Source organism: Palaemon carinicauda, chromosome 43, assembly GCF_036898095.1.
Source record: "Palaemon carinicauda isolate YSFRI2023 chromosome 43, ASM3689809v2, whole genome shotgun sequence".
NCBI lineage: Eukaryota > Metazoa > Arthropoda > Malacostraca > Decapoda > Palaemonidae > Palaemon > Palaemon carinicauda.
This window is the reverse complement of record NC_090767.1, coordinates 13785607-13800804: the sequence shown is the minus strand read 5'-3', so window position 1 is coordinate 13800804 and position 15198 is coordinate 13785607. Positions and strand designations below refer to the sequence as shown.

The 15198-nt window shown below is 38.6% G+C and overlaps 1 protein-coding gene across 1 annotated transcript in view; it reads right to left on the bottom strand.

Annotated features, from left to right (window-relative positions):
• Positions 1-12987, bottom strand: part of LOC137633720 (golgin subfamily A member 6-like protein 24) — a 24534-nt gene extending 11547 nt beyond the window's left edge. Inside the window, exons 1-3 of the mRNA XM_068365967.1 lie at positions 12804-12987; positions 8532-8639; positions 7635-7780 (exon numbers count right to left, since the gene is read on the bottom strand). Coding sequence (XP_068222068.1) covers positions 7635-7780; positions 8532-8639; positions 12804-12987 — 438 coding nt within the window. The remainder of the gene's footprint in view (positions 1-7634; positions 7781-8531; positions 8640-12803) is intronic.
• Positions 12988-15198: the final 2211 nt, after the last annotated feature.

The following is a 15198-nucleotide window of genomic DNA, read 5'->3' as shown; positions in this document are numbered from 1 at the left end:
GGAAGGTAAATTAATTAACAATCTATTATTGTTTGTCTCTGCTTTTTCATTGAACCTAATCTTAGTTTTACTCATACTCATTTTCAGTCCTACATTTCTGCTTTCTCTATTCAAATCTTCTATCTTTTTTTTGAAATTCCTCTCATGATCCACTAATCAGAACTATGTCATCTGCATATCTTAACTTGTTCAAGTATTCCCTATTAATCTTAATTAATCAATTGTATCATGGCTCCCAGGTCCCAACACTGGGCCATTATGTCCCAAATTTATAAATCCTGAAATTGCTCCTTGTCCGACCAGAAAATCATTTGGTGGCTATTAATTATAATTGATTAAATGTTGATTTGGAGCGTTATCTTTTTTTTTTAACAGTAGGACCACAAGACGAGTATTACAAAAATACTAAACTAATACAATAGCTGCATCATGACAATAATACAATTACTATGTGGGTACAATAAGGCAAATAGTGTGAAGGTATACAATGCAATTACTTTTGGGGGAATCGACGATAGAAATAGTATATTATTATTATTATTATTATTATTATTATTATTATTATTATTATTATTATTATTATTATTATTATTATTATCATTAGCCAAGCTACGACTCTAGTTGGAAAAGCAGGATGCTATAAGCCCAAGGGCTTCAACAGGGAAAAATAGCCTAGCGAAGAAAGGAAACAAACTAAATAAAAAAAAATAGAAACTTAAAATAAAACATTTTAACAACAGTAACACCATTAAACCAATAAAATATTTTAGGAATAGTAACACCATTAAAACAGATATTCCATATATAAACTATAAAGAGAGACTTGTGCCAGTCTGTTCAACACATGAAATCTTGTTAATGCAACAATGTGGAGTAACAAGAAGGTTATTAATTGACACAAGAAATCCTGCAAGCAAGGACAGCATCATCAACATCCTCTAGGTCTGCTAAATTCATATCACCAATTCAGTCCAATCCTTCTCCACCTTCCCTGACTGTTCTACGCACTACAAATTCCATGAGGAGGATAAACAACATAGGTGACAACACATTCCCTTGGAGTACTCTGCTGTTCACTGGCTACATGGCTGATGACTATGAAGTGCGAAGTAGGAGATGATGAATGGAGAAATATTGAATTAAAAGCTCAAGATAGAGACGACTGGGGAAATTTTATCGAGGCCCTTTGCATAATAGGTGTAGGAGGAGATGATGAAGATGAAGAAATCCAATTGCAATTACTCGAGAGATGGGGACATTTCTAGGAAATCCTATTCTCAGGAGAAACAGAAATACTGGTGTTGCCACATGCTTATATATTTCAAATGTTTCGACATTTCAAATGTCATCATCAGTGCTACCTAAAGTAAAGATAATAGAAACAGTACAGTTTCAGATGAAGGCCGGAAGCACACTAGCGACTCTGTGGCGCCACAAAGCCACAGCATCATGTTGTGGGGATGTGGTCTCCCATAGGTTTCCATTGTTTTCAAAGCCACGCCACGCCTGTGGCGGGGATGAGCGACAGAGAGTCACAGTCGCTTGCCACAGTCGCTAGTTTGCGCGTCAAAATTTGAAAACAATGGAAACCTATGGGAGACCACATCCCTGCCACACGATGCTGTGGCTTTGTGGCGCCACAGAGTCGCTAGTGTGTTCCTGGCCTAAAAATTACATAAAATATTTTAGGCCTGACCTCAATTGCAATACCTCTACTGTTCCCCTTTTCGTAACAAACTGATTTTTTATTCAATTTGTATGTAGTTCTAAAATAATTCTTTATTTATTTTATCTCATTTTTAATTTGAAATTGTTTTGTTTCTTTTGTCTTTAATTTAGGTAGCACTGATGGTGACATTTGAAATGTCGAAACATTTGCAATGAATATGTATGTGGAGCAATGAATGATTTTGGATACAGCAATATGATGACATTATGGAAGCCAGGTCCTCTTATTGTTCAGACCCCCCAAAAATGCACTTAGGTCCACAAGGACTTATGTCATTCCGCCGATATAATTATAGATATAAAGACTCAATTAGACACTCTATTCTAGTGATAGAGTGAGTCAGTCTGGTGAAGATCTTTAGACAGCGTGTCGATAACCCTGAATGGAACCTTGATTTGCATTGTTTTTGAGACAAAGTTATATCGAATTGAAGTGGTCGTTATTGATTAAGCTTATCTAATGCAGTTTGACTCTCGTGGTTGTTGTTGTTGTTAAGCAAGATAAGGGGGTAGTTAACACTTGTCACCAACATTCTGGCTATGCTTATTGAACGTATACACTTATGTGTATATTATAGATGAAGATATGTATATATTTGCATATATATACATATACTATATATATATATATATATATATATATATATATATATATATATATAATGTATATATATATATATATATATATATATATATATATATATATATATATATATATATATATTCTGTATATATAACGTATAATATATATAATTTATATATAACATATATTGTGCATATATATATATATATATATATATATATATATATATGTGTGTGTATATATACAGTATATATATATATATATATATATATATATATATATATATATATATATACAAACACATGAAGAAGCTCAAATAAAGAAATGAAGAAACGAAATGCCGGTAGGTTTTGTTCGCAGCGAAAAATTTAATTCAGTTAAAGATGTAACAGTTTTCAATAAATTAGTTAAGCAACCATAGTCCATTGCAGAACAAAGGCCTTAGACATCTCCTTCCACTCGCATCTGTTTAAGGCTTTTCTCTGCCTGTATATACCAGCAAATTTTCTTAGTTCGTCCGTCTACCATCTTCTCTTCCTTCCCTTGCTGCTTTTGCAACCTTTAGGAACCCTTTATGATTTTTGTACATTTTTACCAATTTACGATCAAAACGTTGTTAAGACATAAAGAACGACTACCCGATGACCTTTATTCTCAATATCCATCTATTATTTAATATTCTCATTGTATGTCCTAACCATGTCCATTTCCTTTTTCTCACACGTTGTCAAAATATCCTTTACTTCAGTTTGCTTTCGTATCCATGTTGCTCTTTTTCTGTCCCTTAATGTTATTTCCATCATTATTCTTTCCTTAGCTTTTTGAGTTGTAACTTGTTTTATGCTCTAAGGCTTTAGTGGGGATCCAAATTTCTGATCCGTAAGTTAATACTGGTGGGACCATCTGGATATCTGATTAAATACTTCTATTTTGAGAGGAAGTGGCATTTTACTTTTCATAATCACATTCTTCATTCTTCAACTACAGATGCTTTTTATCTCACTATAAATTCAAATCATCAAATTCTAATTCATAATCACTGTTCATCATTAAATGGTCAAAATTATCTAATCACAGAATCTTCTATTCCCTATATTTATCTCCTCATTGCCTTTAATTTTCATCATATTCATTTTCGGCCACTCCTTCATTATCATTATTACTCCTTTCTATAATTAATAGAATAATCATCGCCTATGATTTTTTTTTTTTAGCTTTTATGTTTATTCATTGCATTTATCCAAAGTCTTTTTCTTAATGGTGTTGTCTATTTTGCTCGTCAGGTATGGTTACAGTTGATAAAAATCGCTGGGAAAGAAGAAGAAGAAGAAGAAGAAAACGAAGAAAAAGGAGAAGAAGACGTTCATCAGAGTTAATTCTTCAACTACAGATGCTTTTTATCTCACTCTAAATTCAAATCATCAAATTCTAATTCATAATCACTGTTCATCATTAAATGGTCAAAATAGTGTTACAATACCAATAAGGGATTCATGGTAATCTACCTTTCTATAATGATTAGATTATAAAATTCACTTTAAGATTATAAAGGTGATTTCTGTAAAGGAATCTGATGTGTGACATTGAAAAGAGGTGACGTAAATTGTGTTGTCCAGGGAACATGGTAAGGAGAAGCTTTGCCTTCTGCCGCCAAGATATAAAAAAACTCCCGTTTCAAACCTACTGCTATAACTTGTACGGCTGCTCGCTATGGGCGAACTATACGCGTGAATCGATGAGACGTATCACAGTCATACACAATGATATCCTAAGGCGCCTCACCAATACCCCGAGGCACCATTCAGCTTCAGCGATGTTTGTTGAAAATGGACTGGATAACCTGAAAACCATCATTCGTCGCTCTATAGTAAGTCTCACCTCCCGCCTACGATCTAGTGAAAATCCCCTAATTCAAAATGTGCTTGCAAGTGCTGCTAGAATAAAATCCAAAATGTGGGAAAACTGGAGTAGGGAAGCATTCAGTGCAATGAATTGTATTTACTAATCTCTGTTGTTGTGGCTATGCAAAATCTTCATCGCTATATAACATTTGCATAATATCAAGTAATGGTATGATAACGTGTTTTATTATATTATATCTTTGCTGTCTGGAAGGCCTGCTGTTATCATCATTATTATTAAGCAATAATGCTACTATGATTTTATTACACAGACCTTAAAACTCTGGGATCAACCTGCTAATTGATGTTTGTACTGTATCACCGATAATATTGCATATCTTATCTTTCTTACTGATGTCATAAATGTAAGATCACTGTACCTCTATTGTAATTCTGTACATGGCTTTTGCTGATATTATTATCATTATTATTATTATTATTATTATTATTATTATTATTATTATTATTATTATTATTATATATATATATATATATATATATATATATATATATATATATATATATATATATATATATATATATATATGTGTGTGTGTGTGTGTGTGTGTGTGTGTGTGTTTGTGTGTTTGATATATTTGTTTAATCATGCCTCAGATATCTACTTGACAATAACAAATGTTAGGGAAAGTTTAACTTCATTTCATAAAAAACATATTTTCAGGAAACTTTTATTGTTATGTTTATTGTTATATTAATTCTCCTGTTTGTTGTAGTTTTTTGTATATATTATCAGAACTTTGCTTTTGTTTAATCATTTCAATGCAACTATTTCTTTTTGAAGTGACAAAGTAGTGCATGTCTTATATAATGTCATATTCTTAGCAAAATGCTGCAAGACTTGAATGTACTAAGATTCACTTTAAAAATTGTCTAACATCTATTCATGACAATCAAGTCTTGCTGGTGATAGTAGAGGCGATGGTAGGTAATAAGTAACAGTGGAAATCATCATAAATAAATCTCTGAAGAAAACAAATGTTGTTTTTATCACCTTTAACGTTTTATTTTTCAATATTAGACTACATTGATAATGTCTTCTGAAATGTCTCTAATCTTCCCTCAAAGCTCTGGACGGATTCTGTTCAAAAGAGTTCAAGTCTGTAGAGCATAAGCTATTCAGAAAGAAGTCTCTCTCTCTCTCTCCCTCTCTCTCTCTCTCTCTCTCTCTCTCTCTCTCTCTCTCTGGAGGTGAATGAAGACAACATTCCTACCTAAGTCCTTCAAAGGACTCATATCATGCAACAAAAAAGAAAAGAGAAAAAGTGATCTTAAAACTTTTCAGACAGGTGAGTTCTTTGTTCTGTATTTGATTAATTTGAACATTAAAGTAAAATGAAAGAGTTTTTGCTGCTAAGGAATCATATTATCATAGTAAATCTATTTAGTTTTGCAATTAAGGATCCAAGTAAAGGATTATCACACTAATCTTTTTATTGCAAAGATTTGATCTTTTGTAAATCACTTGAACTCTCCAATGGCCTCATATGTTGATGCTGTTTCCTATTGCAGATCAGATGAACTGATAGAACAGAAGACTGACTGACTGACTGACTGGCTGACTGGCTGACTGATGCAGAGAGATGCAGTTCCTCATCTGTAGGACCTAAGAGAAGCTGACATGCTAGGCCAGTGTCCGTCAGACCCATGAAGTGAAATTCTTATCAGAAAATGAAGGAAGGCAGAACTGAAGCTGACATTGGAGAAGAGAATAATAAGATGAGGTAGGATTTTGAGGCTAAGAATTTTGAGTTACTGTTCTTAATAAATTGTATGAAATGGGTATGATGAGGAGTTACTTCTTTTAATCAATTGAATGATAATGTAAGATTTGTAGTTACTGCTCTCAAAATTATATTCATCAGAAGTATATCATTTTCCATGAACTTATATCATGCATTTAATAATATATAATACTGAATAGATCTGAGCTGCTACTACGTATTCTTATCAATTTAGCTGATCCATTTTGTTTTGCAATAAAATATCAGAGTGAAGATATATCACAACATAGCACTTAAACTTTGTAATGCACTCGTATGTTGATATTATTTGCTTTTTACAGATAAGATGAACTGGTAGAGCTGAACATTGACTGACTGACTGATTGACTAATTGACTGACTGACTGACTGACAGACATACTGATTGACTGACTGGTGCAAAGGGATATTGACCACTGTCATCTGTAGGACTCAAGAGAAGTTGATATGTTAGAGCAGCGTCAGTCAGACCCATTTAGTCAGCCTCTGGTGAGAGGAAATGTAACACAGAACCGAGACGAACTTTGGAGAAGAGACAAAAAAGAAGAGGTGAGATTTTAAGAAATAAAAAATTTTGGAGTTACTACTCTCAATGAATTGAAGGAAAAAAATGAAATCTGAGTTTGTTGTTCCTAATGAATTAAATGCAAAAAGTAAAATTACTCTCCTGTCGATAACTTTTGCAAAAGTTTTCTATATTGTCACTTTATTGATACTATCATTATTTATGATAAATATATATTTCTTTGATAATTTACTATATCAGACCTATATTAGAACATTTTTAAGATTCCAGTACTGTCTTATATTTGATTTGATATTAATTTTTCCTCTTCCTTTTAGTGGGAAGTAAAACTTCATTATATTAGCAGAAACAAACAAAGGTGAAAGAGATTGGATGTCTCTCTTCGGCAGCACAGACAGACAGAGACACAGACAGACAGATAAGCAGCAAGGAACAGACAAGTAATGTTGAACAAGTATTCTACTCCTTTTGTTCTCCAAAAAATCTTAAAATAATTTCCCATTGAAGTCTTTTATCTGTTTTGTCCTAAATTACTTTGTTATTTCCGAATCACGAAAATAAGTAAAGATTAACTTAGGGTTTTCAATCATTCAACTTTTGTCTTTGAAAAACTACCTGGAAAAATCACCTCTTCTGAATAGTTTCATTATATGGATTTTACTTACCTAATTTGTCTTTGGGCAAGATGCATTAAACCTATTTTTTTTTTTTACAAAAGATTAATTCTTTGTTTATTGCATGTTTTCAGTAGAAATATTTGTTGAGCTTCTTTTGGGAAATTCCACCATTTCTTCAAATGGCACCTAAATCAGCCCTCTGGTGAGAGGTCATGCTTATACGACAGCTTTTCATGGTTTTTATTTTGGAATCTGGGCAGTCTGCATCCAGCTAGTACTTGGGCAGGAGTGGAGAGTTTTTAAGGCCTTTTTGAGACCTTTTTCCTATAGGCTGCAAAAACTACAAGAGCCTCTGCATGGCCGGATGGGCCAGGCAATGTACCTAAAAAACAGACATTATCTGCATTCCGGAAATAGAGTCTGACCTCAGGGAAAAGCAGGTCATCTCTGAAAGTGTTAATTCCTTCACTTCTCATCCCGGATCGATGTCGGTGAGTACCAGACACAGCCATTTCTTTCCTCTGTCCTTCTCTAGAGTCTTCTTCCTCTTCTTTGCACAGAGCCTCCTCTCTTCAACTTCTATATTTTCCTCAAGATATATTGCTGGACGATTTGGTTGATGCATAATTGATATTTCTCTTTTTCCTTTATTGTGAAAAATTCAGGAATGATAAGACTTGGAATAAAGGAGCCATTTGCATTTAAATGTAAATTTTTTAAGATTATTGAAATAAATATGAAATATTTCTATGATAAATGTAGTGTGAAAACGGAAAGATACGATCCGTTTTGAGGATCCATTCTTTCAATTGCTATTTTATATACTTTATGAGAAGTTTTTTATATTAGCTTCATTTAATTGCAGATTCACATAATCAAAGAAGAGTAGTCTAGTCTCCTTAGGAAGCAAGACGAGGACATCTTCATCCCAGCAAATCGTCTGGAATCAACTTGGGTGATTAGATCCTCTTGCTTGATTAGAACTGAAAAGAACTCACCCCATCTCCTGTTTGATCACAATCTTCAGGTGAGTACCATCAGAGCTTTGCTTTTGATCAGCAGCACACAAGTGAAACGACCTTAATGCTGGATTAGGGGAGATGTAATAGATTCAAGGGATTACCCAGGAAGCAAAATTATATTCATATAATTACAAGGAAGAGTAATGAAAACAAAATACTCTTGATTTCATTACTGGCACACTCACACTCTCCATAATAAAATGAGTTAATGTGTAAAGCTATAAAGGCGACCTTCCTATCTGCAAATTTGCTACTGTGCAGAAATAATTACTCTCAACATTAACTTATAGCAATACCTTTAGCAAGAAACATTTTTACCATGGCAGACTCCAGTCCTCAGCCTCCCAACTCTGTCTCTGCCCTTCATTTCCTACCGGCTCGATGGGTTAATTGTGGGTGAGCAAGGAAGCTAGTGCCAATTCTACCTAAATCCAAAGTACTATCGATTTGAGTCTTCCCTCGCATTTGGTGAAATTCACAATCTAAAAATTTGTTAGAGAATTAGAAATTAATATATTTCTTCACTGGTACCAGAACACAAGAATTTTTTTCTTAACAAGTTATCTTTTTTTTTCAGAATATCTTAGGGCTGTATAATCTTTTTGTTATAATATTATATCAAAGTTTTACCAGGAATGATATTTTTTTCGGTTGATACCTACTGTATTCATGGCCCTTATGGAATGTATTTTTTCATCATATACTATAGTTATTCCTTTACACGAAATCGTACTTTTACTTAATATATATCAGTGCCCATAAACTGGATACCCATCTATGACATAATTTAAATGTACTGTGTTTTTTTAAGGTTTACCAATTCATGACACAATTTGAATGTAATGTTTTTACACTGTATACCCAATCACGATATACTTAGAATGTATTATATTTCATACTGTATGCCCATTCAGGACATGAATTGAATGTACTATTTTTCTATACTGTATACCCATTTACAACATAGGTTAAATGTACTACTTCCATACTGTATACCTATTCCTGACATAATTTGAATGCACTATTCTTATACTGTATACCCATTTATGACATAATGTGGATGTACTATTTTTTTTTATACTGTATACCCATTTATGACATAATGTGGATGTACTATTTTTTATACTGTATACCCATTTATGACATAATGTGGATGTACTACTTTTTTTATACTGTATACCCATTTATGACATAATGTGGATGTACTATTTTTTATACTGTATACCTAATTATGACATAATGTGGATGTACTATTTTTTATACTGTATACCCATTTATGACATAATGTGGATGTACTATTTTTTATACTGTATACCCATTTATGACATAATGTGGATGTACTATTTTTTATACTGTATACCCATTTATGACATAATGTGGATGTACTATTTTTTTTTATACTGTATACCCATTTATGACATAATGTGGATGTACTATTTTTTATACTGTATACCCATTTATGACATAATGTGGATGTACTACTTTTTTTATACTGTATACCCATTTATGACATAATGTGGATGTACTATTTTTTATACTGTATACCCATTTATGACATAATGTGGATGTACTATTTTTTTTTATACTGTATACCCATTTATGACATAATGTGGATGTACTATTTTTTATACTGTATACCCATTTATGACATAATGTGGATGTACTATTTTTTTTTATACTGTATACCCATTTATGACATAATGTGGATGTACTATTTTTTATACTGTATACCCATTTATGACATAATGTGGATGTACTACTTTTTTTATACTGTATACCCATTTATGACATAATGTGGATGTACTATTTTTTATACTGTATACCTAATTATGACATAATGTGGATGTACTATTTTTTATACTGTATACCCATTTATGACATAATGTGGATGTACTATTTTTTATACTGTATACCCATTTATGACATAATGTGGATGTACTATTTTTTATACTGTATACCCATTTATGACATAATGTGGATGTACTATTTTTTTATACTGTATACCCAATTATAACATAATGTGGATGTACTATTTTTTTATACTGTATACCTAATTATGACATAATGTGGATGTACTATTTTTTATACTGCATACCCATTTATGACATAATGTGGATGTACTATTTTTTTATACTGTATACCTAATTATGACATAATGTGGATGTACTATTTTTTTATACTGTATACCCATTTATGACATAATGTGGATGTACTATTTTTTTATACTGTATACCCAATTATAACATAATGTGGATGTACTATTTTTTTATACTGTATACCCATTTATGACATAATGTGGATGTACTATTTTTTTATACTGTATACCCATTTATGACATAATGTGGATGTACTATTTTTTTTATACTGTATACCCATTTATGACATAATGTGGTTGTACTATTTTTTTTATACTGTATACCCATTTATGACATAATGTGGATGTACTATTTTTTATACTGTATACCCATTTACAACATAATTTGTATGTAGTATTCTTGTATTTTTATACTGTACACTATTCACAACATAATTTGAATTTCCTATTTGTTAGGTAACCGAAATACAAACCACGCTATTTACAATGGGTTTACCTTTAAGCGCAGCTGAAATGGCGAGCCATTAGAATTTAACGAGGGTGTATTACCCCCGCGCTAGTTAGCGGGGGGGGGGGGAGGGGGGGGGGTAGGCGAGTGGTAGCTAGCTACCCCCCCCCCCCTCACACACAGATGAATGCTCACTTTCACTTTTGGCTCGGACTGTGACAGACGTCTCTGTCTTGGTCCTCTCTTGGCAGCCATTGTTTGTTTTGTCTTCACTTAATCGCTTACTTTTCATTTACTCAATATGTATATAAACATATTTTCATGTTTGTATATATATTTGAGTATAGAAATCAGTAAGTTTCCTTTTCAGAGTTGTGTGTGTAGCGTACGATATCTACGTGGAGTCCTCGGCAGTTAGGCCACTACGGCGTAATTTTATGGGTGGCGATCGAGTTTGACTTATGTCTTTCTCTCTCTCTCTCTTGAGGTTGTTCACCCTTTTACTACGTGTTACTACGCCCTTGTAGCTTCCTTTCCGTGTGGGGGGTTGCTACGCCGTACGTTTGTCTCAATTATAGTTTATGAATCTAATTGTAGTTGTTTTTTTTTTTTCAGCTTGTAAAACGATTCATTTCGGGGTTTTCGTTCTTTCGTTAGTGTTCACTCATTTTTAAATTACATAATTACATAGTTACATAATTATAATTGTTATAATTCTGTTTTGGTTACAGCTCTCCTTCCGTGAGTGTAAGTGGTTGTGAGGGCACGTGCCTGTTGTGTAATTCTTGTTTCCTTTCCCTCGGGATTCCTCTTCGGAGCCTTCCCGGGGGAATGAATGTGTACTAATGTTTTTTGTTTTATTTTTTTACAGTTACCAATCTAGTTCATTTCTGTAATATGGCAACGGTGTGAGCTGTCTTGTTGAGGCCTGGGGATTCGGCTGTTGCTGCCTCCCCCCTTGTATTTTCGTCAGGGGCGTGTCTCCTTCTACTGGAAGTTTTTTCCTGTCCAGGCTTGAGTTTTTTCCCCTTTTGGGGGGTTCTTCTCTTGCCTTTTTTTCCTGCGACTATGCTCTTGGTGCTGAGCGATCACACCTGCAGTTTCGCTCAAGGGGCTGGGCAACTGCAGGAGCTCCTCTTCGGAGGATTGCTCCTTTTAGGTCACTGGCTGACCAGTCTCTTCTACGAAGTGTTTCTCTTTCGTTCGCGAGAGAGTACACTCATAGAGACTCCTCTTCGGAGGATTCTTCTGTTGCTGTTGCTGTTGGCCTCCCTCGCCGTAAGGCCCACCGTCCGCCTCGTCGTAAGGGCCTCTCATCTCCCTGTAAGGGTGCTAAGAGGCGCCTTTTTGAATCTCTGTTTGCAGCCTACAACTCCTTTTTCTTGATCTTCCGCCTTGGTGCAGATGGACAGCAGTCTGATCTCGTCTTCCGACGAGCAACGGTCTTCCCGACGGACAACGGTCTTCCGACGGACATCAGTCTCCCGGCGGACAGACAACGGTCTTCCGACGGACATCAGTCTCCCGACGGACAACGATCCCTTCGGGGCAAAGGCTTGCCTCCCACGGGGGTTCTTCCCTTGCGTGTCAGGGTTCCCCTGCGCGCCCTTCTGCTGTGTTCTCTCCTGCTCCTGCTCAGTGTTAGCACACAGGCGCTCTCCTGCTCATCAGCGCTCTCCTGTTCGTCAGCGCTCTCATGATGATCATCCCTGATGTTCCTGTTGGTTCCTGTTACGCGCCCACGTTCGCCCTCGCGATCTAGAACTTCGGTTCAGGTCGGGGTCAAGGACTCTTCTCCTATGCGCAGGCTTCCACGCGTTGCCTTCTGCTCGTCAGCGATCATCAGCTCGCCAGCGATCACCTGTCTCTCGGCGATCTCCGGATCGCAAGCGTGTGTTACAGCCAGCACGCCAACGTTCTCCAACACTTCTGAAGGAACATGGTTCGCCAGCTACTAGCTCACCTGCGCATGCTGCTCGCCATCGCGCGATCGTCTACCTGCGGATGCTGCTCGCCATCGCGCGATCGCCCACCTGCGGATGCTGCTCGCCATCACGCGACCGCCCACCTGCGGATGGTGTTCGCCATCGCGCGACCGCCCACCTGCGGATGGTGCTCGCCATCGCGCGACCGCCCACCTGCGGATGGTGCTCGCCATTGCGTTGGCATACCACAACGCGCCATCGCCAACCTGCGCGTTAGCGCTCACCAGCTCACCACCGATCGCCTGTTGATCCATATCGCCAGTGGTCTTCCTCGCCCACGCGGCAGCGCGTTTCCTCGCCATCGCGCTAACGCTAGCGTTCGCCGCCTCTGACTCGCGCTCATTCACCTGCTCACCCTCGCGACTGTTCGCCTGCGCGACCGTTCGCCTGCGCGACCTCTCGCCTGCGCGACCGCTTGCCTGTGCGCCCGCGTGATAATTCGCCTTCGTGCCCACACGCCCACGTGCCTGCACGTCTACGCTCATGCGCGTCCGCGCCCATGCTCTCCAATGTTTGCCCGCGCGCGAACCAACGGTGTTCCGTCGCGCGAACCGACGGTGTTCCGTCGCGCGAACCGACGGTGTTCCGTCGCGTGAACAGACGGTGTTCCGTCGCACGAACCGACGGTGTTCCGTAGCGCGAACCGACGGTGTTCCGTCGCGCGAACCGACGGTGTTCCGTCGCGCGAACCGACGGTGTTCCGTCGCGCGAACCGACGGTGTTCCGTCGCGCGAACCGACGGTGTTCCGTCGCGCGAACCGACGGTGTTCTGTCGCATGCCGTCGCGCGAACCGACGGTGTTCCGTCTTGAACCTTCAGTGTTTCTTCGCACAAACGTCGGCTTATTTCTTGCAGTATCCATCGCTCGTCTATGGGTTATCGCTCTCCGACCACCAGCTCTCGCCCTTCCTACCACGCTCGCCCTCCTTCTGCGCTCCTTCACTCACCTTCATTTGCGTTCCTGCATTACCGCGCATGGGCGCTTCCACGTTCGCCCACGCGCAAATCCTTGAATTACCATCGCGCGAGCTCCAGGGCGATTGTGACCATGATTCCCATTGGGTTTTTCGCAGCATGGCCAGCCTGGCGAGTTCTTCTGGAGCGTATTTCCAAAACACGGCCTCACCCTGTAAACGCAGAGCATGGCACTTGCAAGAATAGGAGAAACTTCAGGTAGATCTGAGCAACACTCCTCTTTCCAGAACCTGGGTTAGCCCTTCCCCGTCATTCCCTGGAAGGATTTTTGGCGGGGGGGCTTTCCGTTCGAGATTTCTCCATCGGACAAGGGGTGACTGCTTACCCCTTCCTCTGGGGGCTTACCAGGTCCTTTCCCTCCTCGGTTACGGCCCGAGGTTTGGTTCAAGGAAGCTACAGGATGATCATAGGTACTTTCCTCCTCTCCAGCTCAGGCACCTTGGCCTTTCGTCGTTAAGTATCTAACTTGCGGACAAGCTCGATGTTGTACCATCTTGAAGCGCTGACTGAGGGCTTCCTTCGGGTGTCTCATCTGTGGTGGTCGACGACCTCAGACACCCTTCCATCCTTGAGAAGAGTTTGTTTGTGCCCAAGGACAGAGACTTAGACAGCGGCTGTGCGAAGGAAATCGACTTCCGTTTTCACTCCTCCAAGGCGCTTTCTTCCAGACTCTGCAGGGCTCCAGCGCCCTTTTCTTTCAACCACGTCGGCCTAAGTTATCGGCTACGACAACTGGGACAAGGTGTCCAATTGCAGTTTCCTCCTGTCAGGAACAGATGGCACGGGAGGCTACCCTGGGGGGGAATAGTCCTAAAAGGAGCGGCAGAGTTCACGAACTCTAGGATTGCAGGTTTTTTGCTGGGAGGATGCTTAAGGTTACTCATCCGAATGACAGCTTCCCGATGCCCTTTCCCGCACAATCTCTGTGATCAGCCAAGGATATCGCGCCTGCCGTCTCTGTCAGCGAATTCAGTGTCTCTGAACCTCTATGCCATAGCATCAGCAAGAGTTACCCGGTTGGGCAGAATGATCCATACCTTAGGCGAAGGTCTTCCTTAGGATCATCGACGGCTTCACCCCCGGCCTCTTCAGTCATTCCTTTCTTGTAAGGAAGGATCTGAGAGGGAAGTTCTGTAGTCGACCTCTCAGCCCTGATCAAGTTTGTCGAATAAACTTCGGCCAGCGTAGAACAGCATAATCGATCAGACTGGTAACGAGGCGACAGGACTCCTTAAACCCTGGATCGGAAGGACGGGTACTATCAGTTTCCATTCCATCCATCTTCCAGGGAGCTCGTCGAATTCAGCCTAGACTGCAAGTATTCCTGCTTATGATGCAGTGTGGCTATCCCGCCGTGGCATAGCAGGTTTTTTTCCCCAGAGAACTCTCCCTGCCTTCTTCTTGGCCGTTCAGGTGCAGGCTCCCGCCTCCTCTGCTGTTTGGAGGGCTGTCAACTCCGGTAGGCTCGGGTTCGACCTTCTTCAGCGCCGGGACAAGCTTCCGGATGCTTACCATGAGTGTGGGTTCATGGTATTTTG